The sequence below is a fragment of the Astyanax mexicanus genome, chromosome 18 (assembly GCF_023375975.1).
Source record: "Astyanax mexicanus isolate ESR-SI-001 chromosome 18, AstMex3_surface, whole genome shotgun sequence".
NCBI lineage: Eukaryota > Metazoa > Chordata > Actinopteri > Characiformes > Acestrorhamphidae > Astyanax > Astyanax mexicanus.
Window position 1 is genome coordinate 30,505,644 of NC_064425.1, and position 24,917 is coordinate 30,530,560.

The following is a 24,917-nucleotide window of genomic DNA, read 5'->3' on the forward strand; positions in this document are numbered from 1 at the left end:
TTAAACACCTATTGATTACAATTTTCCATATCTTGGCTGGATTTTCTCAGGCAGCTTTATGAGGTAGAGTCACCTGGAATTCAGGCTTTCAGTTAACAGCTGTGCTGAACTTATCAAGAGTTTATTACTTGAATTTTAGCCTCTTAATGTATTTGAGAGTATCAGTGTTGTGAAGAGGTAGAGTTTACATACAGTGAACTCATATTTGAGTGATGTTCTAATCCATATTGTCAAGAACTGCTTAACTAAGTAAACAGAAAAAATATTTTAAGAAATGAAGATCAGTCAGAAGTTCAGCAGAGTAACCAGCCTCAGAAACCACAAGCTAACAGCTCTCCAGATAATTCCCCAGAGTATTTTAGTTTGTTTAACACTTTTTACTAGATGATTTACCACAGAAAATGACATTGTTAAAATCAGGGTTAGACCAAGATTGCCAAATATGAGCAAAACCACAAAACGGCAAGTAAAACATTGACACTTCAGTGATCCATTATTTGTTTATTTGCTTATTATGAATACACACAGTGTCAAATTACAGTATATTATACAAAAATGTATTTGAATTATATATATGTATTTTACATTGGTGCTAAGCATATGAATTATTTGTTTTTAAACAGAGTCTGCAACCAAAAATGATCTTTTATACAAACCAAGTATAAACATTGGAAATTGTCAATAAATCTGTGTGCCATATATTCAAACAATATGAAGCCCCTAAAGTATCAAGGTAGATAAATAATAACAACCTTTCCCTCATTTAATAAACCATTCTTTCAAGTTTAAAGAGAGTAGCTTTAGTTTGACTAAGAAAAATGTATCAAATTTAAGGTAAAATTATTAATGTGTGAGTGAAGAATTCATAAAAAAATGAGGGAGTGTTTTTAAACCTCCAAATATTATTTGTCAACCATGATCCTTTAGGAGTTAAATTAAATATTAAACAGTTTGCATAAATAACATATTATAACGGTTACTGGCATATTAAAGGGATAGTTCGGGATTTTTGACATGAATCTGTATGGCATCAACATGACCAGTGTCGTGCATTCTCACTGACTTACCCCCGACCATGTCCAGTGAGCGGAGTTCTTGTCCAGTATTGTCCGAGCCGAAAGTAGTCCGGCATGTTTGCTGGGGTCACAAAACGAAAGCGTTTTTCTTCCCAAAACAAAAAGAGTGATTTATTTGCATAACAAAAAACGGTGTCTGCAAAAGTCACGCCTCATTATCACTGGGGCACTACTTTCATTTTGGATCAGTGCGCATGTCATTCTAACTGCGAGCAGCGCACTAGTCTTTCAGATCATTGGCTGCGCTCAGCTTCAACCAGCAACGCAAAGAGCAAGCTTTAGAGAGAAGTTTATCGGCTTTTATAAGCTTCTTGAACACAGATTTATACATTTGTATGTGTGTGTGTTAAAATGGTGCGGACTTGTGATTATCCAGGCTGTAGCAACAAAGATGTGGCTGATTTTCCGCACAGTTTCCATCGTATCCCCGTGACTGACATTGCTCTCAGGCAACTTTGGATACTTGCAATGGGCTTCCATGTGGACACCAAAGTGGTGAAAATGAAGAAGCTTCGTGTTTGCGGTGCGCGCTGTTGTTTGTGATGCAGGCAGCAGCTGGCCCGCCGACGTCCTCATCAATTGACAGGTTCTGTATCTCGGGCATAACTAAATCCCACTCGTGGCAGCAGTAACATTCCACCTCTGTCGGCATTAGTTCGCACTTCAAACAAGTGCACCAGGATTTGTCGGCCACCCTTGGTATCGCAGCAGCAGCAGCGGCTCCAGCTTCGGTCTCAATCATTTCTCTGTCCACCCTCTCTCTTTCTGCACGATCCAATTCGATTTGGGCAAGTTCCTCCTCAGTATACTCAGGCTCATAAAGATACCCCCTTGGCTCTGAGCGGAAATCAATATATTCCTCGTCGCTCTCGTAGTCCGACATGTTCCCGAACAGTAAACAGTGAAATCGAAACCGTAGGCTAGCTGCCAGGTTGCACAATCGCGCGCACTGATCCAAAATGAAAGTAGTGCCCCAGTGATAATGAGGCGTGACTTTTGCAGACACCGTTTTTTTGTTATGCAAATAAATCACTCTTTTGCACTCTGTGCTGTTTTGGGAAGAAAAACGCTTTCGTTTCGTGACCCCAGCAAACATGCCGGACTACTTTCGGCTCGGACAATACTGGACAAGAACTCCGCTCACCGGACATGGTCGGGGGTAAGTCAGTGAGAATGCACGACACTGGTCATGTTGATGCCATACAGATTCATGTCAAAAATCCCGAACTATCCCTTTAAGGGTTACAGATATAGACCTGCACCTTATACAGTAAATTGTAGAACAGAAACTAAATCAATTTTTAAATTCTCGCCCGATAACATATACAAATAACATCACTTCATTAAACATAAAGTAAATAATTCCAACAAACTACACACATCAAAGCAATCAGTGCAAATTCTGACCTCTTTCTAATACATTCCACAATCAGTCGCTGGATACAGTATTGATATATCGTTGTAACAGTTTATGGTTTAAATGAAATGGAATGACAAAGCAACAATAACACTGATGAGAATGATTAAAGTATATGAATAAAATAGAATTGAAGAGGGGAAAAAAGAGGTAAAATGTAAAACATAGGTGTTATAAGACTAGAACACTGAAAGGTGAAAGCTGGGACTGGAGAAAAACATCTATAATAAGAGAATTACCTTCTTTGGTAAAAGGTGGGATTGCATATTCTGCTTACATGACTTTACATTTGCAACAAAGGTTAAAACAACTGTGAACCAAAACATCACTGATAAACGGTACAGTGGCAGAACAACAAACAGAAGAACTATAAATAAGAACAAAAAGAAACCACATAATGAATAAAACACTGTACTTGTTTGATAAAATTGCACTTGTTTGAACTCCTCAGATACATTCTGAAAGTGCTTGTATAAAAGGCAAAGCCAGCGCTCTTAACTGGCCACAGTCTGGTCCAGGCCGTTAATGTTCTCAGGCAATAAGCCTTCTTCAATCGCTGCTCTTGACTCGTGAACCTAAAACATATAATAATGAGATGATGACATAATGAGTCAACGTGATGACTTCAAAAGTGCATGTTTATTTAAAGCTTCAAACTCCACATACAGAAAATATATTTTTATAAACTATAAGCACAGACATTTTCTATAATATACAGTTGTCCCACAAACAATCTGAACAGATGACATAATTACATTTGTTTAAAGAGTAACTAACCCACGTGATTTTAGCTGACTCAACAGTTAGACATCACTGCAAATTACCTAAATTTGAACTAAGTTTAGGGGTGATTTTTCTCGTATATATGTACAATAAATTTCATGGGTGCATTGTGGATGTGTAAATTTTAGGGGTGTCACGATTTCGATATTTTATCGAAATCGATCGAAATTATGTCATGGTCTCGAGCATCGATGTCAAAAAGAGGATTGGCGATCCCTCCCGCAAATGGCGCAGCACAATGTAGCTCAAAAAGCAGCCCTATATCTCCAGATATATATCTTTATTAAATTTGACCATTAGTGCCTAATGTGGTGTATTACAGATCCCTTGTATCACTTTGCATCATTTATATCAAGCCCACCTTTTGAAATAAGATATTGTCAATTTGATGAATCAAACCAATGAATGACCATAGACTAATCTAAAACGGGCATAGGCCTCTCTGCTGTAAAATCGAGAGTAAAATCGAGAATCGAATTGAATTGAGGATTTAAAGAAGTTTAAAACCTTAACAAATTAACAAATCATAATACTAACTGTACCCATGACAGTTTCTTATTTAAGTGAGCATACTTCTGCTTAACATCTGCACTGAAAACAATCTACTGAACTATTGAAACTATTAATGTTCCATTTAAAAACATACTGCACAAGTTCCACTGGTTCAAAAAAAGAAAAATCCCACTTCAAAGTAATATTTTATTTGTATTTTTGAAGATTAAGGGCCTTTGAAATACAGAAAGCCTAGAGATGCATTTTAATAACACGGTCCTATGAATTCTATAAAAGCAAAACCTGAATTAATTAGTCAAGATTAGTCAAAAGATTTGTCTAAATATGATTAGACAAAATGAGTAACTTGTTTTGATAACTGGACACTTGATCTGTGTTCCAAAGCCTAGACTGCAGCTGAAGTTAAATGCAGATGAATATTCTTTCTTTTTTAACCTCAAATGGAGCCTCCTGGAATAGTCTAACCAAGGCAATTTGATGACGGTACCAGAAAGGTTTCACCTTCTGAACTGCAGCTCGAAACTTTTTACTTTTGGGTTGTACATGCATAGACAACTGTGGGTAACCAGAGGTCTAATAGTATACATCATATTATTAATGAAGAGACCAGTCATTGGTTGAAATATGAATGAGCTCTCGTAAAGCTCAACACAGTGTCTATTTACAGATAAACCCCCGCCTTTTCATTAAAAGAGCCAATCTGCTTTCTGCTTAGGAACATATAATTTTTTCTGTGCATTTTTCAACAAAACACTTTTCACAATTTAACAGGTTTTATGAGATTTAATCAGTTATTTAAGTTCCTTCTTTCTTTTTTTTTTTTTTTTTTTTAACAGGAGTTTGGTCTCTCCCCATTCATAGAGATGGGAGGCTGCTCTCATATGACCAGAGATAACTTACAGCAGGGGTGTCAAACTCATTTTTGCCGAGGGCCACATTGGCATATTGGCTGTCCTCTGAGGGCCAGATGTAACTTATAAATGTAAGAAAATGTAACCAGATGTAATATAAAATGAATGTAATTACTATTTAATGTTAAATAACTCTCAATATATTATTTATTCAATCAAATATTACAGTTGCATGGAAAAAATGTTAGCTTGTTGCTCTATTAACATAAATCCTTTTAATTTGTCATGTTATGAAATCCAAAAACTCCATCAATCAAGAACCAAACTATTCAAGTGAATAGAAATGACATAAAATACAAGTTATATTAACTTTGATCAAAACGTTTGATACTGAAATAAGGCTTAATAAATATAAAATAAAAAATTGTGAGCTGTTAAGAACATGACAGATTTAGCATTTCCTCAGATTTAGCAGTTCCTCATACAACCACTAGTGGGAGCTGCAGCAGCACAAGCCCGCAGTCTTTACTGAGTCAGAGCTACAGCCCAGCCACGGGCTACAGGGCTCAGCTGAGCCAGTCTGGAGCGTTTTTAACATTTTTAAGTTCTTCCGTGTATGAAATAAAGATTTTTAACCCCACTAACCGGATAATACAGTTCATCTTTCAGCCCAAGCAGCTAACAGTAGCAGTTTAAAGCAGCCATCACGGAGTCACTGCTCGGATTACATTATAAACAGGTCAGTTAGCGCGCTGCTAACCTCATGGTGTTTATAACTACGGAGTTTAGTGGACACACCACGGCGGCAAGGTTAGACTGTTGGGCTACTGAAGACTATTAAAGGCTATTGGAGGTTATTGAAACGGTTATTGGGGGCAGAAATCAGTAAAGGCTTGTTAGATAAGTGATTCACGTCTTCGTCCTTTGCTGTGGTGAAACTGCGACTAGCCCTGTCACAGTGATGTTTATTAACGTCATTAAAACATATTTTGTCAGCTATTGTCTTATAAATATTTACACATAACTTATATCTCTCCTAAATGGCAGTAAATATCTCTCCTAGTGGCAGTAAGCCGTAACCTCGCGGGTAATACAATCGACAAGCATTGTGGGAAATGTAGTTTTTGGTCAAAGAATGCTTCTGACCTATTTATTATGGACACTAAGATTTTACAAGCTCTCGCGGGCCACATAAAAGGACGTGGCGGGCCACATTTGGCCCGCGGGCCTTGTGTTTGACACATGTGACTTACAGCGAAATGAGCAGACTTGCCTATAAGGACACTGACATTACTTGCATCCTTATAACCACTTAGCTGTATTTCTAGACTAAATATAAAAGGGTCCTTTTTTTTGGGACATAGCCAATAAACCTAATGAACATAACACATTAAAAAATAGTTATGATGCAAGAAAACTTACTTTAAAAGGTTCACTGATGCCCACAATGCATTGCAGGTTACTACTGTAGTAGCACAGCACACATTCAGCCCCTCGAACTGGAATCTCCTCCTTGCTCACATAAACCTGCAAAAGGTGAGGATGAACATCACATTACAAAACATGTTAAGTTGAATATGAGGTCTTCAATTACATCAGGGAGGAGAGTACCTGTATACGCTCATCATTGAAGGCCACTTGGTCATCTTTCACCCAGGTGTAGGTGATGTAGTCAGAAATGCTTCTGAATCCAACCTGAGAAAAGAGATCTTTAATTAATAATCAGTTTAGAAAGTCATAAAAGTAAAATGCATGTCAATACATCAAGTTATAAGGGTCTTATCACTAAAGTCTGACCTTATAAAGGCCAATCCAGTCCCAGGCACTGGAGGGGAAGGGCTGCAGCGGGCTGTAAGTCACCATCGCGTCCAAATCTGCACTCCAGTCTCCTTCAGCACACAGACGCACTAGTGGAATGTCGTACATCTTCCTGAGCTGAACAGGATAAAATACACGGTTTAAATAAAACAAGTATAAAGTACTTGAGACCCAAATTTGAGTAGAAGTCCAAGGGTTCTTTCAAAACTTGAGTTGAGTAGCAGTTCTTTAAGCACCACACTTAAGTGTAAGTACTAAAGTTCTCAACAAATTTTGTACTTAAGTATTGCAAGTTTATTTTAACATGTTTTACTCAAGTCCTGAAAGTGAAAGAACAGTATTGTGTTATGTAGTTATTACAGAAAGCAGTGGAAAGTTCTTAGAGTAAAAGACAGAACAGGAGCACGCTCTTCAGCTTGATTCACTCAGTGTTGAGTATCTTCAAACCCGGTTAGAGTGCAGAAGATGCTCTGGGATTTAGGGCCCTCTCTGGTGAGAATTGTTAATTGCACCGAGCCTGCAGAAGAATTATTTGAAACTGTGAGGGGTGTGATGCGGTCTCCTTTCAGAGCAGATGAATCCGATTCCAGGTTATGTTCAGTCAGAGAGAGAGCATGCTCAGTCACAAACTTCACTCCTTTGTTTCTTTGGTTTTACTATAAGTAAATGAGCTACTGAGCTCTGAATTTCCACTTCTGAAGTCCCCATTGCTCCACCAGCCGCTCGCGTTCAGTAAAACTGAGTTGGATCCTCGTATAGAGGCTGTACGTGTGACGTAAGTACGTAAAGACGCGTGACATGGCCAGAAGAACTCCAGCGAAACACAAGCCGACACCCCAGTTTTTTTAGAATGAATATATTAGGCTTATCAGGGATGGTTTTTCCAGCACACTGGTACCATTACACACAGTATTTTATCCATATTCTTCTCCACTCAGAAATGCTTCTGCTTTCAGATTAGAAACAAAATAATACGCACTGCCACTTTAAGTACAGCAGTGAAGTAGTTCTACTTTATTACTATACATCTCTGGTTTTAATACTGTAATACAGGTGATAACACACAGCCATAGGACGAACTATAAGAGACCTGTTCTGAGAATGAGGTCAAATGAAAGCCTAAAGGTATAATTAGATAAATAATTTCCTGAAAAAAAATTTTAGTGGATATTTACAATAAGAAAGAGACTGCATATGGTGATCCCACTCACTTCAACAAATCAACAACAAAACAAACTATATGCCCAGAGTTTCCGCTACATGCACTGGTTTTAATTAAATATATCACAATCCTGTAAGCAAGACAAGATATTAATTTATTTTATTATTATTTAAAAAAACGCTAATAGTACAAAAGCGCACTCTCAAGCATACGATCTAAATAAACAAAAAAAATACCTTTTCTCTCTGACTTTTTTCTATTAAGATTACATTTATATCAATTCCAATTTGATCTTCATTTTACAGCCATATCTGTAAATATGTAAAAATATATACAAGTTTAAAAATACAAAGGTTTTAATAATATTGCAATATTATTAAATATTATTATATATTTATTATTATTATTATTATTATTATTATTATTATTATTATTATTATTATTATTATTATTATTATACGGTATCTCTATTTCTTTTTCTTGCGTCAATAAAAGAGGAAAATGGGGTGAATGCATGAAAAGCACTTTTAAAAAGTTTTTAAAAAGGTCAATGTAAAGGTTTTTCAGGCTATATTATTGCCATTAGATTATAAATTTAGTTGAGGATCACCTCCAGAGTGAATACACCAATCACAGGCTTGTGGTCACTAACGCCATACTCCATCTTGCTGGTGTAAAGGTCCTGCTTCACTTTCAGGGGGTATTTCTCCATCAGATCCTCCAGAAGCTGTTTCTTCTTCTCTTTGACGGTGTCATCATCATCCTCTTCAAAAACATCCTCAGGCGGAGGCTGTCTGGGCTTGATCCGCCAAAGAATCCGATCACACCAGGCAGGCTTTCTCTTTTTCCCACTAGTCAGTAACAAGCAGAGAGAGAAACAGACAGGAGAGTATGAGTGTGAATGTATTAATGCGGTGTCTGGGAAGCTCAAATGATTGTTACTGTTAAAATTAAGTTCTTGAATGCTTCTGATTTGGGCAGAGTTTCCCAAAAGCATTCTTATTGCAATGTTAAGATCATTGGTTAAAGGAAGTGGTTCACCATTTAAAAACATGTTCAGAATTTATTCAGTTTTGCTACAACGCCAAAGTAAATAATAAAGCTAACAAATAGGGGTGTAATGGTACCATGTGGGTTCATACTGAACCATAATCGTTCATATAGCACATGCGAGGTGTACAGTACATGGAGAGGTACAGACAAAGCTGTAGATGAAGACTGATCAACTGAATGCAGAACAAAATTTCACAAGCACAAGTTTCACCAGAAATTTTAATCTGTAAGATATTAGCAATTTAAGTGTGGATTTGTATTTGTATGGTTTTGTGGAAACTAGTTGATTTAAGAGCAGTCATGTTGTCTCTGCTGTTCCTCTATCACCCTGTCTCTTTCTTTCTTATCTTTTTTTATTCATTATCTCTTACTGTGCTTTTTGCAGAAAAATGACTGAAATCAGTTGGAAAAAGGCCAGGATGAGGGACATTCTTGTGTGCAATTACATGTAACATGCTAACACTTACATTTTACTAGAGCTGGGCGATATGACCTAGAATTTTTTTTTTTTTTTTTTTCCCAGATTTAATCGTTTTTTTCCCCCACACTAAAAATCAAACTAGAGATGACAAAGAAATTACAAAACTTCCTTTTATTTTGGTTTCAAAAGTTCTCTTTTGTTTTGGTTTCACTTGCTGTTTGTGTGCATGTACGTGTGCGTGTGGCAAGCATGCAGGAGGAGGGTCACTCTGAACTATGGAGACCCAAAGGGAGTGTAGGTAGCGGAAGAAAATGTTTTTCATAAAAAAGACTTAGTCCTTAACTGTTAATTCTATTTAATCGATAAAATCAATTTACTGACCAGCTCTATATTTTACTGCTTGAAACTACCATTCTGTTGTAGCAAGTGCTCTGTGATGTTTGGTGTTATTTATTGGGGAAACAGCATAACTGTGAGAAGCTGAAACAGGCTTAATAAGCTGATCAGAAGTATGTGCCTGTGATGGGCAATAAGGGCAGTGAGTGGCAGCAATGTAGAGGGTTCAAGAGATCCTTCATGCTGCTATAAGTCTTTATAAGGCTGACTGTATAAGCTGCACCTAATTACTGTGCTTTATTATTAATTGTGGACTGTATGATGATACTTATGTTCTGTGATGTACACTTTTGTGCAGTTTTTGCTTCTGTTTGCTGCAGGACAAATACATTTCCCCAGCAGCAGGTTAATAAAGTAAAGTATGAGTATGAGCATGAGTATGGAATAACACACTACTGTGGCAAATACCTATACAACATTAGACAACTGAAAAACTGTCTGTTCCATAAAAATGAAAATTAGCTTAGTTGAGTTTGTTGCTTTGGATTCAGTTCAACTGAATTTGTACCAAACCACTGAACTGTGACTTCTGTGTACTGATACACCCCTTATATATACACGTTATAATGATGTCCCTGCTCACTAGTGTTTACCTTTCTCAGCAAATTAACAAGCCTTTTCTGAGCTGAAGGTGGCGTGCTGGAGCAGGAAAGAGTTGGGACCAGTGTAGGGAATGAGTGCCTTAAAGGAATATGCCAGTGTTTTTTCAGTACATATCTGTCCAATGCCAATGTTTAAAGCCAGAGGGCATCCAGCTTCTGCTCTGGTTTCTATTATAAGTGTTTGTTTTTTTTTTATAACTGTTTCCTAAGATAAAAATTACACATTTAAAACTAAACATTTCAAAGAAAATTAATAATGCACAAAATTGCATGATACAAGTGTGGCAGAAGGATGTAAATAAAAAAAAAAATAAAAAAAACACTGGGCAATTCCTTTTAGATGAACAAACTCCAGTGGAGAGTTGCATCATAGACTATGTGATTATTGCTGCAATGATTAATGGGGATTGCAGAAATACAAATAATTAAACAGGGGACAACTTCCCATATATTGGACATGGAGGATCAAATGTAAACAAATTAACATATCAAAACGACAGGCGAGTGAGGGAAAGCAGGTGAGGGTGTTTTTAACCATAACTAAGGGTTGGACAATATAATGATATATACAATATGTTTTATTGAAACGCACTGTAAACTCCTTAAGACTTGCTACCATTTGACTTAATATAGTTACTGCTTCATTACTCCACATGGTGGCACTAATCAAATGGATAGGGTTAAACCTGTAGTGAAAAATATTGTCAAATTGTGTGAAACGGACACCAATAAATCCATAATGTCTGGTATTTGCTTATTAGAAAATATTTAGGAGTATTTTATCCTCTTTAGTAACACAGATGCCTTAAAGCATTATAAATAACTTTATTGCAATATATCGAGTAGAGTATTTTTCACCCTATAAGGCTAGCACTGCTAAAGCAGTGTTAGCATTAGCCACTAAGCGCGCTAACCATTTGGCTGTTCAGAGGTGAGTATTATCGGCCTGTAGTCTGCTTGTAACCCTGGCTAGCACTGCTGAAGCAGTATTAGCATTAGCCGCTAACTGTGCTAGCCATTCAGACGTTCAGAGGGGAGTATTATCGGCCATTAGCGGTAAGCCACTAATGCAGTTAGCCTCTAATGCTAATGCTCCAGCCTTAGTGGAAATCTGGAAATCTAAGCTTACTGTAAATAAATAGAAGCGCTTTACTCAACCAAATAAACATTTTTTTAGAAGGGAAATCTGTGTAGAGTAAAATCCAGCACTCGTTTAACTTGTCTGAAAATGTTTAAGTATTACAGTTTTGTTTATTTAGCTTAGTTTACAGGTCTCACCCCGTAGCAGTGACACCTGCTGAATTAGAAAGGGAAACATGGAGACACCGGTTCCTAACAAGTGCCACTTAAAATGCATCTTATAATCGCCTTATAAACAGACGTTTATTGATAGTCTGCCTTATAGTGTGAAAAAAATACGGTATCACAGGGTCAGAGTAATGTGATATCATGTTTACCAAGGGAGAAATAATAATATTGTATCATGATATTGTGATGTCTTATGTGTTAATGTTCTCCAACATATAGCTTATAGATCTTCATCTTGAACATCAACGTTTTATGTAGTGCTGTGCGATATGATGATGAATATCGTAGGCTTGATAGAAAAGTGTCTATCGTCTTTATCGTTTCTACAGTAATGTCATCAATTATTCATGCAAATATATAAAGTAGGCTACGATGAAATGTATTGCCGTGGTCACTTTGCATGAACTCGGTTTAGCAGTAGTAAAAATGAAGTAATCTTTGCAAAAAAAGCTTCATAATGTGGTTTTGCCACAATAACGATGCTTTACGTTATTAACGGACACGCCGGTTTGTGACATGTTTTATGTTATTTATCTCATGAGACCTGAACAATGGAGACGCAAGTGTTCTTTTGAAAAAAAAAATAGCTACTGCATCTACCTCATCTATTTTAATTTAATACATATATATTGCTGCACTAAAAAGGTAGTAATTCTCTTTTGTGAAAGTTCGGTTAAATGTCACTTTAAATCAGTGGTTCTCAAACTTTTTCTATCATTCCCCACCTCAGAAGAAGGGGAAATTCTGCGCCCCACCTGTCCCATATCGCTCCAACAAAATGGTAATAAAATACTAATGCAAGTTTTAAATTTTACAATTAATTTATTAAGTAACATCAATTTGTCTCTTAAGCAGAAGGTTAACATTATAACACTCTAAAATATTAACATCAATGTTCAAAATAAAAAAAAAATACAGAAAATTGGCCTACTAAGTTTTGGTTAATTTATCCAATTTCAATATGTGCAGAGCAAAGGCAGAACAAAATGACAAAAAACAACAAATGAATATGACCAATGACTAAATTATGGTTTAGTTTCTTCATTTTCAATCTGTGCAAAAAAAGAGCAAAGGCAGAACAAAGTGACAAAAAATGACGAATGACTATGCCTTATCACAGCATCAGTGACTGCAGTGAGCCTGTTTTGCACTACACATCTTTTCAAAACGGGGTTGCATGCTTGATACTGCCACTCTCAAGTCATGTGCAACATTAAGCTGAGACCTGTACTTTGTTTTCAGTGAAGTAACAGCTGAAAAGCCAATCTCACAGAGATAGGATGTGGCAAAGGGAAGAAGAATGTCCACAGCTCTCTGCCCAACGAGTGGATACTCCCTTTCCACTTCAAGCCAGAAGTGACTGAGAGGCTCAGATGTAAATCTTAGTCTCAGGGTGGAGTCAGAGGTCAGCTCAATCAGTTGTTCCTCTGTGGCAGAGCTAAACTCAGCTGGTGCTGCAGAAAGAAATAAAATACTTAAGTTGTCATTGCAAGTCCTCTAGAATTAGTAGGTGCAGCATATAATATGTAGCCTACAATATATAAAATTATCAAAACACCTACCTGCTGCATTAAACGGGTCCACAATCCAGTCATACTGAGCAGCACTATTTGGAAAGTATTTTTGAAACAATCCTCTCAATGCACTGATGTGCTGTTGTATGCATGGAATCACTGTGGTGGCTCCAGAATCAACGGTTTCAGCAACTTCAGTCAGATTCTCAAAGACATCAGTATTTCCTTGGTCGAGGCGCCTGCCCCACACTTCGAGCTTTCGGATGAATGCAGTTATCTTGTCTGCAAGGTGAGGTAGGTGCTTGTCTCTGCCTTGAAGCTGAAGATTTAATTCATTCAGCTTTGCAAATACATCGCTGAGATAAGCCAGTTTCATTAGAAATGGTTGATCACCAAATTTGCCCGCTGCTTCATACATGCGCTCTTCTTCCAAAAACACCCGAATCTCCGTTCTGAGCTCAAAGACGCGCGACAACACTTTTCCTCGGGAGAGCCACCTTGCTTCGCTGTGAAATAGCACAGCTGTATGATCAGCGCCCATCTCCTCACATAGAGCGGAGAACAGTCGCGCTTTCAGAGGTCGCGTTTTGATGAAATTGACCACATCCACAACTGCTGTCAAAACCTCGTTTAGTTCGGGGCTGAGCTGCCTGGAAGCCAGCGCTTCCCTATGGATGATGCAGTGCGTCCACTGCGCGTCTGGTGCAGCCCTTTTGACTAATGCCTGGAGTCCTTTCCTTTTCCCTGCCATAGTTTGTGCACCATCAGAGCAAAAGCCCACACAGTTTTCCCATTTCAGCTCATGTTCTGTGAAGTAGCTGTCCATAATCTTGAAAAGCTCCTCAGCCGTGGCTCTTGTTTGCACGGATTTGCAAAAGAGCAAATCCTCGCTCATTGTCAGTGACTCCGAATTTACAAAGCGGACATACGAAATGAACAAACAGTTTTTACTGCTGTCTGTGGCTTCGTCCACTTGTATTGCAAAACGATTTTCTTTCAGTTTGTCAATGAGTTGTGCTTCAAGATCATTGGAAATGTCGCAAATACGCCTCGCAATTGTGTCGTTTGACAGGGGGATTGTTTTCAACTTTGCAGCGCTTATCTCATCCAGCATAACTGACACCATGTCAACAGCAGCGGGGAGAATAAGTTGCTCAGCTATTGTGTGTGGTTTTTTGCACTGGGCGACTCTATATGCAACTCTGTAAGATGCCATTTGTGCTTTACTATTCACTGACGCAGCTTTCACCATTCGCTTTTCCTGCTGACGGTATTCTGCGAGTTTTCGTTGAAAAAAATTGATGGGCTTATCAGCGTGAGCTGGGTGTGAGGTCTCCAAGTGTCTGCGCAATTTGTTAGGTCTCATACTGTCTGCTGCCAATTGTCTAAGACACAGAACACACATGGGTCGCTCCTCATCTCCCACCTCAGCTACAGTGAATCCAAAAGCAAGATATGCCTCATCATACCTTCTTTTTGGTTGGCATTTCGATTGATTTGGCCCGTCTGTCTTCTGTTTCTCTGTTGGCGCGGACTCGCCAACTTTTGTGGTCCTTGTAACAAATTTGTCCATTTTGTACACACCTCTACTGCTCTGTTGTACTGTTTACGTTGTTCCGCCGACATTTTAAACATCCGGGGCTTATGCCCGCCGCGCCCTCGCCCCTTTTATTGGCAAAACAAAAAGGCATTTAAAGGACAAGTTTAAAAAGGTTTATTTCTCCCGATTCCCTGCGCCCCACCTGCAATACCCACGCGACCCACTAGTGGGGCGCGCCCCACACTTTGAGAAACGCTGCTTTAAATAAAGTTGGAAAAAAGTAAGCAATGATACTTTTTTTAAATATGACAAAATATTAACTGAACACATACTTAAATGTGGTATATCAATATATATTGTTATCGTGATGTATGATTTTTCCCATATCGCCCAGCACAAGTTTTATGAACAAATCGGTTCTCTATGAGAAAGAAACAAAACAAAAGTGAATCATATGCATTCCATTATAGTTACACCATTTATAATCTGCTTATGAGCAATCACAGTTATTACATCTATAATCACCTTAGCTCTAATCACCTTATGACTGCGTTAAGCCTGAACACACAATGGAACATGGCAGGGGAAGGGAGACCCGGAGCAGTGTGAGATGGGGTCGGTTTGGGTTAATGTGGCTAGTATTTGGTAGTAGAGTAATTTTAGCTCTGGATAGGAAGACTAATGAATTGTTTCCATCAATCAGAGTGAAAGTGGGCTTTAGGGAAGGGTGGTAGGGACGTGTAAGTGAGGGTTTAAAAACAGGGGGATTTTAAAGCTTACTTAAGACCAAACCAAGCCTTCTGTACCCTGCAAGGGCAAGAGAAAACATACATAAGAACCTGTAGAAAAAAATGATGGCATGGAGCACTTTCAAATATAAATGTCAGAATACTGATGATAATTTACAGTTTTATATTGCATGGATTAATCATGCTCCACCCATTAACGGATTCTTCCATAGCAACTGTTATTAGGTAGGACATGTAAGCTAAATACCTAAATGTAGTCATGAATCCAAATAAGTCAGCTAATAATTTCTAAATTATATTCATTTTTAATGTGCGCGTGCAGAGAAACTTAGGGCTTAGTGAAGAGGAACCAAAATAAAAAGCGGCCAATCAGAGCTGTTTCTACTTCAGATGTCGCGTCATCATTTGATGCACATCATTATGTGATAGAGGAAAAATACTCTCTTTCACCATAATTTGGCAAAAAATTAAATGTTTACTACCATAAAAAGGATTTACTTATGTTACCTTCCATACTAGGTGTATACGTGTATATGTATTTTTAATAAAATGATTTGAATGCTTGAATTTTTGCACCAGGAGTGTCATAAAGTTATTCAAAAGCAGTGTGTAAGACTGGTGGAGGAGAACATGCCAAGATGCATGAAAACTGTGATTAAAAAACAGGGTTATTTCACCAAATATTGATTTCTGAACTCTTAAAATGTTATGAATATGAACTTTTCTTTGCATTGTCTGAAGGTCTGAAAGCTCTGCATTTTTTTTTCTTATTTCAGACATTTCTCATTTTTATTTCGAATTTGGGAGAAACTTTGTCTGTGGTTTATAGAATAAAACAGCAATGTTCATTTTACTCAAACATTTACCTATAAATAGCAAAATCAGAGAAACTGATTCAGAAAGTTAAGTAGTCTCTTAATTTGTTCCAGAGCTGTACATTTAATGTTTACTAATTTGTACTTTAAAGAGACAATTGTCTGCAGCATCATGTTGCTACTCTACTGACTGCAATATGGAGGATAGTGTCTCTATCATTGCTCTTTATTATTACTCCAGGCTGAAATGCTGCTACTGAACTTTGTAATTTTGGTGGAACTACACAAGAACCATATAGCTCTGTGTAACCCAAGTCGTATTTGTGAAAAATACTTTAACAGAAACCAAGATAAATGTGATGTCAGTACTTAATAAATGACGTCTCCTTTACAAACAGTTGCTACTAAACAATGCCAATGAATGCAGAGCATGCATATATATAAAAAATATGTAAATGAAGCCATTTTGAAAGCATCTCTGCTGTGATAGATGGTGAAAGATCAGTAAGTAGTCTTTAAATGTTCTGCTAATAGAAAAGCATATCTACCTTGAGTCATAGGTCTCTGAGTTAAGGTCAAATTTATAGGTCGGTTGAAAATCAAGAGGTCCTTCTTCAAACTCCTGCAGTTTTGGTACCTTTTTCTTCATTATGGTCAACTGAGGATAAAATGGGAAACCAGATTAGCAACCAAAAAAAATGGATTTTCTGAAATATGACCATTTCAAGGAAAAGAGACAAATAGTACACAAGTCTTTTCTAAAACAATACGAACAGTAATGTACAGCTTCAATAACAGCATTAGACTTTCCACACATACCTGATCCTTAGACCAGAGCAAGTTGAAATTCTGGCTGGTGATACAGTTCCGAATGAAGTGCATTCCATGGTCCTCGACACGAAAATTCAAATCTCCAAACCAGAACACGATCCTAAGAAGCAAAGAGAGTTACACATTTAACCTATAGAGACCTTGCGTCCTCAAATGGGTCAATTATATTCCTGTTTTTTTTTGTTTTGTATATATATATAATAATAATAATAATAATTTGATTTAAACAATCATAATATACCACCTTGCTTACAGCATTGCAATGTATTTTGATATATTGAATCGTAACCCCTGTATCAGGATTTATATTGCAAAGCTATTGCATAAACATAGCCGTATACAGCAATACAGCTAAAAACTGCCCTAATAAATTGTAATAAAATCTGGGTTTATATCACGCTCCCCTTCTTAGTATATTAATGCATTTATAACAACAGAAGGATTTGTTATTATCATTATCATGTGTCAGCCACAGGTTAGTCACAAGTGTTCCTCACTGTACTTTCCTCTTTTTACTGCAATATGCTTAATGCTATGTTAACATTGACTTACTTGTGGTCCAGAACAGATACAGGTTTTTTCCCCTGGAAGGTCTGAGATTCCAGGATGTACTCAAATTCATCTACTCTTTCTGAAGCGTAGTTCATGTGAGCAGCCAGGTGACAGTTCAGAAAACACATCAGATGGCCATAAAAAGACAGGCGAATAGTCACTGCACCTTTATTACCCTGAAAGAAAAAAAAAAACGTTACAGAAAAAAACGGAGAAAGGAAAATTTATGGATTTTTCCATTGGCATTGATACAGGTGACAATTTAGGAGTTTTTTTTTGTAAATTATGTGAATTTATCATTTTATTTATTTAGAATATAAAAATATATTAAAATATATATTTCAAATGGAAGGTCTACATTTTCTCAATAATTATAAATATTTATATAAAAGGGTGGAATTGCATTAGGATTATTTGGGAATTCTTGGCAAATTAAATTATTACGCAATTAAAAATGATTCATCCAAAAATGGCAAATGGGCACTTTGAATGTTGATCTGGAAAGATCCAAATATTTATACTGAACAATGACATATTCATGACGTGATCAAATCGCAAACAACTACAATGTAAAAAATGTTTATATTATAAGGGGCATAAAATGTTCTTAATAATAATTCAAATTTTGCAATATGATATCCAATATAAAACAGGCTTACATCATTCTTTTATAAACATACCCAGTAGCCGAAGATGCCAGTGCGAGTGTAAGTGACCTGGATGTCTCTGACGAAGGGAACATGCTCTAGTTTTGAAAAGATCAGCAGGAGCAGACCCTGCATCCTAATAGAGGACACCTGGGTAAAAAAAAGACATTACATGAGTTTAAAATGCTGCTACTGTAGAACACGTTATACTCAGAGCACACATACAAAATTACCAACATAATATAATCTTTGAGCCACCTCTATATAAAATATCCCACCAAATTGACCCATTTTAACAAAATAAAAAAATATGTCAATAACCACTTAGAGGCTTGGTGAGAAGCAGTAAAATATAGAAAGTAGTCAGTCTGATGCTTTTCTGTTCTATATGACCAGTGGAAGAAACAGCATTCAGACAGTCAAACCACACTGCTAATTTAGCTACGGACAAATCCGCATTATTCCATCTTATAACTGACGCAGACACAGAAGAACTGAATCTTCAAGCAGCAGGCCAACTCTAGCCAGGTTTAAAGCCACAAAAATGTTGTTTTTTTTTTTTACCTCATTTTCTTCCTAATTAACAAGGCCAGTATTACCCAACCCATTCATTAGGACTCTTCCTATCACTAGTGATGCCCCAACACCAGGAGGGTGAAGACTAGCACATGCCTCCTCTGACACATGTAAAGTCAGCATTGCCTTGTAGAGCGCACTCGGAGGAAAGCGCAGTGACTCAGTTCTGATAGATCAGCTCACAGATGCCTCTGCTAATCAACATTACCCTTTGGAGGGATGTGGGGGGAGAGAGAGCACCATTTACCCACCCAGAGAGAGCCAGCTCTCCTCAGTAAGGGCAGTTAGTTTATTAGTTGGCTCAGCTGTGTGTAATATGCTGTAAGTTAAACTTATGGCCAGAGTTTGCTGGTGTTGCACCGAAAAGAGTCCCCTGCTGATCTCTGCAGCTGGGCTGGGAGGTCAGTTCACTCCGCTGTAGCATTAGCTTAAAGCTAGCATTTCTCTCATTACGACTCTTAAACGATCTGGTAATTCAGAGGATCCAGTGGTGTTTAGTAGTAAAATGTACACAGAGTAAAACGTACAGGGGTCTGAACAGATTTATTTACCACAGAATGAGATAGAGTCGGGAAAAAAACACGGAAGCTATATGAGGACCACAGAATGACGCACGACTTCAGTGGTCTATTCCCCCATTATTTTCCAAATTAGCTTATTACGCCATTAGCAACATAGGTCGAAATCCAAGTATGTCTATCAGAATAACAGAAATGTATTGAAATAGCAGTACTTTAATATAACCCAGAGGAGCCAGCATGTTCATGAACAAATGACTCCAGGAATCGTCAAAGGCCAGGTCTGTCACAAACTTCAGGGGGGCTGCCCTCACCTCCTGCAGACTGGGGGAAAACACAAGTAGACACACTTAGACACACACTCCTTCTTACACTTACTGCACACTCGTACTGGACATAAATAAATAAGCATTTTTTTGATGGTTTGCAAAAACCTACATTAATAATAACAGGAATATTTATGTTTAAAGGAAAAAACACATAATATCTATTTATGACAATATGTATAATACACAGACTTTCATAGTCACATTACTAAATGAAAAACACACAGTGATCTGAACATTGTGTGGCTGATAGTTAGATAGAAGGAAAGCTAAACCACCTACTAACTATTTAACTTACCTTATATTTGAGTATATATATATATATTTAGATTTTATATTTCTATTGAGACATTCATTTAATAATCTTAATGAATTGTGCTAAATGAACAGTGCTTTACTGACTCAGTATACAGTATGTTTGCTGATTCTCAGCTGTCACGCTTCAACAATGTAAATACATGAATGCAAATGTTGGGTGTGGAGCGACCAAGAATACTTTTCTGGTGAATCTAGTTTTGCCAGACTTCCACTGGCTGCATAAACTCACCAATGGCTTTTTATTAAAAGGACGACTATATGCTAAACATTTCCGCTATATATTTACTGCTTTTTATAAACTAGAATATTATATTTCATCTACTGTTCCATGTGACCTTATCTGCTAAAGGACTCAAGCCTGGTTGCCCTTAGCTATTTAAAATGTTACCACATATTCATAAAACAATACTATATACAAGTTTTTAGTTATGAATATATGCGTCCAGTACCTCATAAACATGACCTGTAAATCATTCACACACAAAAGAATTGGTTTCCTTATATGTGATCTTGTAGTACAGGAAAACATAGAAATAAAACCAGGAAAAGAACTACACACAGCCAATTGATGGCTATGGCTGAATTTCTTGACCCTGCTCTTTTAGTTTGTAGTGGGGGTTAATAACTAAAGGCTAATAAGGCTATAACTAATTAGCCTTTAAACCTGTAATGCTGCCAGTCTTTTTAACCAAACCATGTCAAAAACTCGACATAAGTAGCGCTGAGAGGTTAATTAAATGACTATTTTAATGCAACGTTCAAAGTGGGTTAATGGAAATTGTACATCTTTAGATATAGAAACTGCCATACAGAATCTCAGTAGATAGGTTTGTGCTTCTATCAGAAACCTGTAAAGAGTAAAGAACTTTTTAATGTGGCAGATCATTATTACAAACACTGCTTCTTAGGCTCAAGGAAGCTGCTTGCTATTCTTAGTTTTTTATTTTGTAATTGTTTTATGCAGGGTTTGTTGTGCTTGGATGGTTTGAATAAAAACAAATGTAAAAGACTGATTTTGATAAATGTAAAAGAAGCATTCATTTCTATATTCGATATATCTAAATTGTGCTGTTTAATACATTTGTAGTTGTGCCAAAATAGTAACAAAGTAATAAATAAATAAATAAAACTGTCATTATAGCCCTATCTGGACTAAAAAAGTTTGCATCCAGACTGCAAAAGAAAAAAAAAAAAAAAGGAGGACCAGTGTGTTTTTTTGGCTTTCTCAGTCACGACATCGCATTCAGTAGCTCCTCCATTTCCACTCACTGGGTTTACGTGAATATTCGGGGAAACGTGTGCACAAGGTGTAATTACGGTGCATAGCAGTAAACAAATAGCTATTTTATTAAACGCGAGGTGACAACAACAACTCAGATATGTTTACAACGTTCAGTGAAAAACAGTAGATAATTTAGCCTGTAATTTTCTCAGAGGACTCAGACATCTGGATAGGGTTTTAGTTGTTCTTTAAAAAAAATAATAAATAAATAAATAAAGCTTAGTTGAGAATTGATTTAATTTTAAAGATTTATTCTTTTTTTATTTATCCAATTGTCTGCCTAGTTTTCTCATCCTTTGTTTTGCCCACTTTATTTCCCTCTTAAGGAAATGCACTTCCCTCTTACTTCTGCAGTTTTTCGTTGTGTGTGTGTTTGTCACTCTTTTTACATCTGTGTATTCTATTTGATTTCACTATTCTACTTGTTGTAAATACTGTTCTCTGCACACTAGTGGGAACCTGCACCCAGGTTTTTCACTCACATGTACACCTGTACTCTGTGACGTGACAATAAAAATTGTGAATCTTCTCTAGTTTAAAACCTTTTATCTCTGCAGATAATAGAGTTTTTACAGTAAAAATGAGATTCAGGCCTCTAATCTAATGTAGGAGCAAAGGCCAGTTTAAAAATATTAACAATTCTCCTTTCAGACTTTAAAAGATTTTTGCATGGATATTCAAGCATGACTTCAAGCTCACCCGATCACATAAAGGTCTGCTTTCTTAGAAGAATGAAGCTGTAGCAGTGAGCTGACATCTTCTGGAGGTTCAGCTGTAGCCACGTTCCATGTGACCATATAGAGCCTGTGGGGGGTTTAAAAAAAAAAAAAAAAGATATAAATAAAACTTAGCAAAATTAAACATAATACTTTAATACGACTCAAAGCAGAAGTAGAATGGGTTGATTAAGCTGTGAGTAATGTGAATGGCATGTTTATCCTCCTTGGTATGTTTTATCCTAATTCTTGTGTTTAACAAATTGCCATTTCAAGAAATTGGCACATTCCAGGCAAAGTACGCTGCAGATCAGGATCTGAGACTTCCTGTCTAATCCATCTTAGCTATTTCTAGTGTGACAAAAACAGTACAAATTTTTCTCTCTAAGAACTCTGCTTTTCAGACCTTCAGATCAACAAACACACAGATACACTGAGCCCATGACTGAACAAAGGTCTTTCTTTTTCTTCAGGAACACAAAAAAGAACTGTAGTATCAAACAAAAATGGCTATTATTATCACAAGAAAAAAAAAGGCTTCCAGAAAATGCTTCCTGGCCTTTTCCAAGAAAATGCATCCGCTCTCTTGCACTTCTAAAAATAACAGAGCTACAAAGGCTTTATTGAGAGACAAAACAGAAGAACTGTTTTTTGAAAGTGATGTGATGTAACCTCCAAACTAGTGAAGAATCTTTTCATCAATTTCTTAAAAACTTTAAAAGATTCTTTATACAAAAATGAACAAAATTGGTTCTTAAACACCATCAATAAAATAACCAATTGGAGCACTTGTACTGTTAAGAATGCCATATCGTATTGTATGCAACAATACTGCCAACATTTTTGAATATCGTGAATGACATTGTAGCCTGAAATATCATGCTTTAATTACCCACCCCTAATTAACACATCAGGGTACTAGTTTTTTGCTATTTTTAGCAAAAGAAAAATTCACACTGTTTTTATTTCCCATTATATATCTACTAGAGACAGATTATATCTGTCCAGTATCATTTATTTTACTTTAATCCTGGAGATATGGAAATATATGGAGTGCATTATTAATATCAGGACATTCTGGATCATAAACGTCTGTTTCAATAAAATTCTTGTTTTTTTTTTTTGTCTCAGTTAAGGGTGTGCCATATCATATCGTATGCAATACCATTTATTATTTATTTTATTTATTTTTTTTGCAGTTGAGTATTATTGATTATTTTTTATTCAGTGTTTTGTCATATCGCCAAAAATATCGGTATCACAAAGATACCCTGAAATATCGTGATATTACTTTAGGGCCATATTGCACACACCTACTACACAATATATTGTTTGTTAGGTGCTAAGTGCTATCGATATATTGACCTTTGACCTGCAATATAAATATTTCTTACATTTGTACTGTGTTGTAAAGAGGCCCAAGTTTTACTGGAGGGGTTGTGCATCAAGACGTTTCTATTAAAAACTGAATCAAAATAATGTTTGCTGACACAGATATTCAAATGCAGACGAACAGCTTGTCATCAGATCAGATATCTTGGGGATAAATTTGGGTGGGAAAGTGAGTTTGTGATCAAGAACCACAGTATATCAATCAGTATCTGACCTTACCAATTTGTCTATAGCTGAATGCAATCAAATCCACACAACAATGCTCTAAAATCTATTACAAAGCATTACCTAGACAGAAGAGACAGTTATTCCAACAAAAACAGAAAAACTCTATTTTTAAGACTCTTAATTTCTGAAAAAACAATGAATGACCTTCAATGATCTTGATTTGCATTACATTTATTTTCTGTCTGGCTGCAAATGCAGTAAAGTAAGTAAATACGTTGCCCAGGTTTACCTGAACAACTATTCTGGTTTTCAACAAACACAATCAAATACTGGTTTAAAATTTTTGTCCAGAACTCAGAATTTTGTTAAAATCAAGAAGCATGTGACTGTGAATATCAAGAAGAATGAAGAATGCGAGAATTGTTTTGCAACCCTATGTAAAACCAATATGGCAACCCTATGTAAAACACAGTTAATACTGAACCTGAACTGATCCTTTTGGAGTTGCAGAGCTTTCTGCCCACAGATCTCGAACGCTTCATCCAGGGTTTTGGCCACCTGGGCATGAACTCTCTTTGTCCATAGTCCACTTATGACTATATCTATCTTGATTTGCATTACATTTATTTTACATTTACATGTAAATTTACATTTTATGGCTGCAAATGCAGTACAATAAGTAAAGACGTTGCCCAGCTTTACCTGAAAAACTATTCTGGTATTCTAGAAACACATAATTCAGTACTGGTTTAAAATTTTAGTAAAATTTTATATTTCTAAAACCAGAAACGATTTAACATCAACAAGAATATAATATTGTTTGGCAACCCTATGTGAAACCAATGGCAACCCTATAAACCCAATTAAAACTTAAAAACCTGAACTGATCCTTCTGGCGTTGCTGAGCTTTCTGCCCACAGATCTCGAACACTTCATCCAGGGTTTTGGACACCTGTGCATGAACTCTGTCTTTAGAGTTCAGGTCATCCATGCAGGTCATGAGCATGGTAAGCCTCTGTCGCAGGAGCATCCGGCTGCCTGTGGACTGAGTGCCTGTGCTGTTCACGCTGTCCGAGCGCGGACGGGCCTTGGTGCTGAAATGCTCTGTAATCTCCTCCATACTGTCTCCACCGAATCCAAATTCTCAAGAAGTCTCAATCTTCAACTAATCTTTAAATTAAGATAATGAACAAGACCGTTGTCCACTTAATTAGTATAAAATAAGGATGGTTAAGAAAGTCTCAAGTTCAGCCAAATCAATGAAAGAAAACTGTGAGGAATTTCTCAGCTTTAGTGTCGTGGTAGCTTGTAGCTCACACTCATTCAGAAAAGGCAAAAGTACATGAGCTCTAGTGGGCTGGACTTCAGACTGGCTTAGGGAAGAATTACTGTAGACTCAAATCAGAGCCATGTGAGCACACAAGCTATTCAGGGTGTCTGCAGGTAAGAGGGGATCAAATATGAAACGTTTTAAGACTTTTACTACCACTCGGACTAAATTTAGAGCGCTTTCCCAATGCAAACCATACACTTATTTGTGATTGTGTTTCCTGTTCCCTGACAAACCAATATT

General features: G+C 36.9%; 2 protein-coding genes across 5 annotated transcripts in view; both read right to left on the reverse strand.

Moving 5' to 3' along the window:
* Nucleotides 1–486: 486 nt before the first annotated feature.
* The window catches only part of inpp5ka (inositol polyphosphate-5-phosphatase Ka), a 29,041-nt gene continuing 4,610 nt past the window's right edge, over nucleotides 487–24,917 (reverse strand). Inside the window, exons 1-13 of one of the 4 annotated variants that reach the window (XM_049466975.1) lie at nucleotides 24,223–24,886; nucleotides 21,768–21,872; nucleotides 19,358–19,466; nucleotides 18,082–18,198; nucleotides 17,402–17,577; nucleotides 16,838–16,949; nucleotides 16,567–16,676; nucleotides 15,235–15,261; nucleotides 8,231–8,471; nucleotides 6,438–6,575; nucleotides 6,252–6,335; nucleotides 6,063–6,167; nucleotides 487–3,068 (exon numbers count right to left, since the gene is read on the reverse strand). In XM_049466975.1, coding sequence (XP_049322932.1) covers nucleotides 2,988–3,068; nucleotides 6,063–6,167; nucleotides 6,252–6,335; nucleotides 6,438–6,575; nucleotides 8,231–8,471; nucleotides 15,235–15,261; nucleotides 16,567–16,676; nucleotides 16,838–16,949; nucleotides 17,402–17,577; nucleotides 18,082–18,198; nucleotides 19,358–19,466; nucleotides 21,768–21,872; nucleotides 24,223–24,464 — 1,647 coding nt within the window. In that variant the 5' untranslated portion in view covers nucleotides 24,465–24,886 and the 3' untranslated portion in view covers nucleotides 487–2,987. Of the gene's footprint in view, nucleotides 3,069–6,062; nucleotides 6,168–6,251; nucleotides 6,336–6,437; nucleotides 6,576–8,230; nucleotides 8,472–15,234; nucleotides 15,262–16,566; nucleotides 16,677–16,837; nucleotides 16,950–17,401; nucleotides 17,578–18,081; nucleotides 18,199–19,357; nucleotides 19,467–21,767; nucleotides 21,873–24,222; nucleotides 24,887–24,917 lie in introns of those variants that run through there. The other 3 variants (XM_022686098.2, XM_049466977.1, XM_022686099.2) reach the window with 3 other exon arrangements.
* On the reverse strand, nucleotides 12,203–14,720 carry LOC125782576 (zinc finger BED domain-containing protein 5-like). Its single transcript, XM_049466974.1, has 2 exons — nucleotides 12,963–14,720; nucleotides 12,203–12,854 (listed from the first exon to the last, which is right to left on the reverse strand). The coding sequence occupies exons 1-2, from the start codon at nucleotides 14,485–14,487 to the stop codon at nucleotides 12,523–12,525; spliced, it is 1,857 nt and encodes a 618-aa protein (XP_049322931.1). The 5' UTR covers nucleotides 14,488–14,720; the 3' UTR covers nucleotides 12,203–12,522.

Excerpts from the sequence above, each read along its gene's own strand:
- LOC125782576 (XM_049466974.1), bottom strand. The coding sequence starts at position 14,487 with ATGGACAAATTTGTTACAAGGACCACAAAAGTTGGCGAGTCCGCGCCA. Across the intron at positions 12,855-12,962 it reads GGACCCGTTTAATGCAGCAG|CACCAGCTGAGTTTAGCTCT; the intron begins GTAGGTGTTTTG and ends TTCTTTCTGCAG.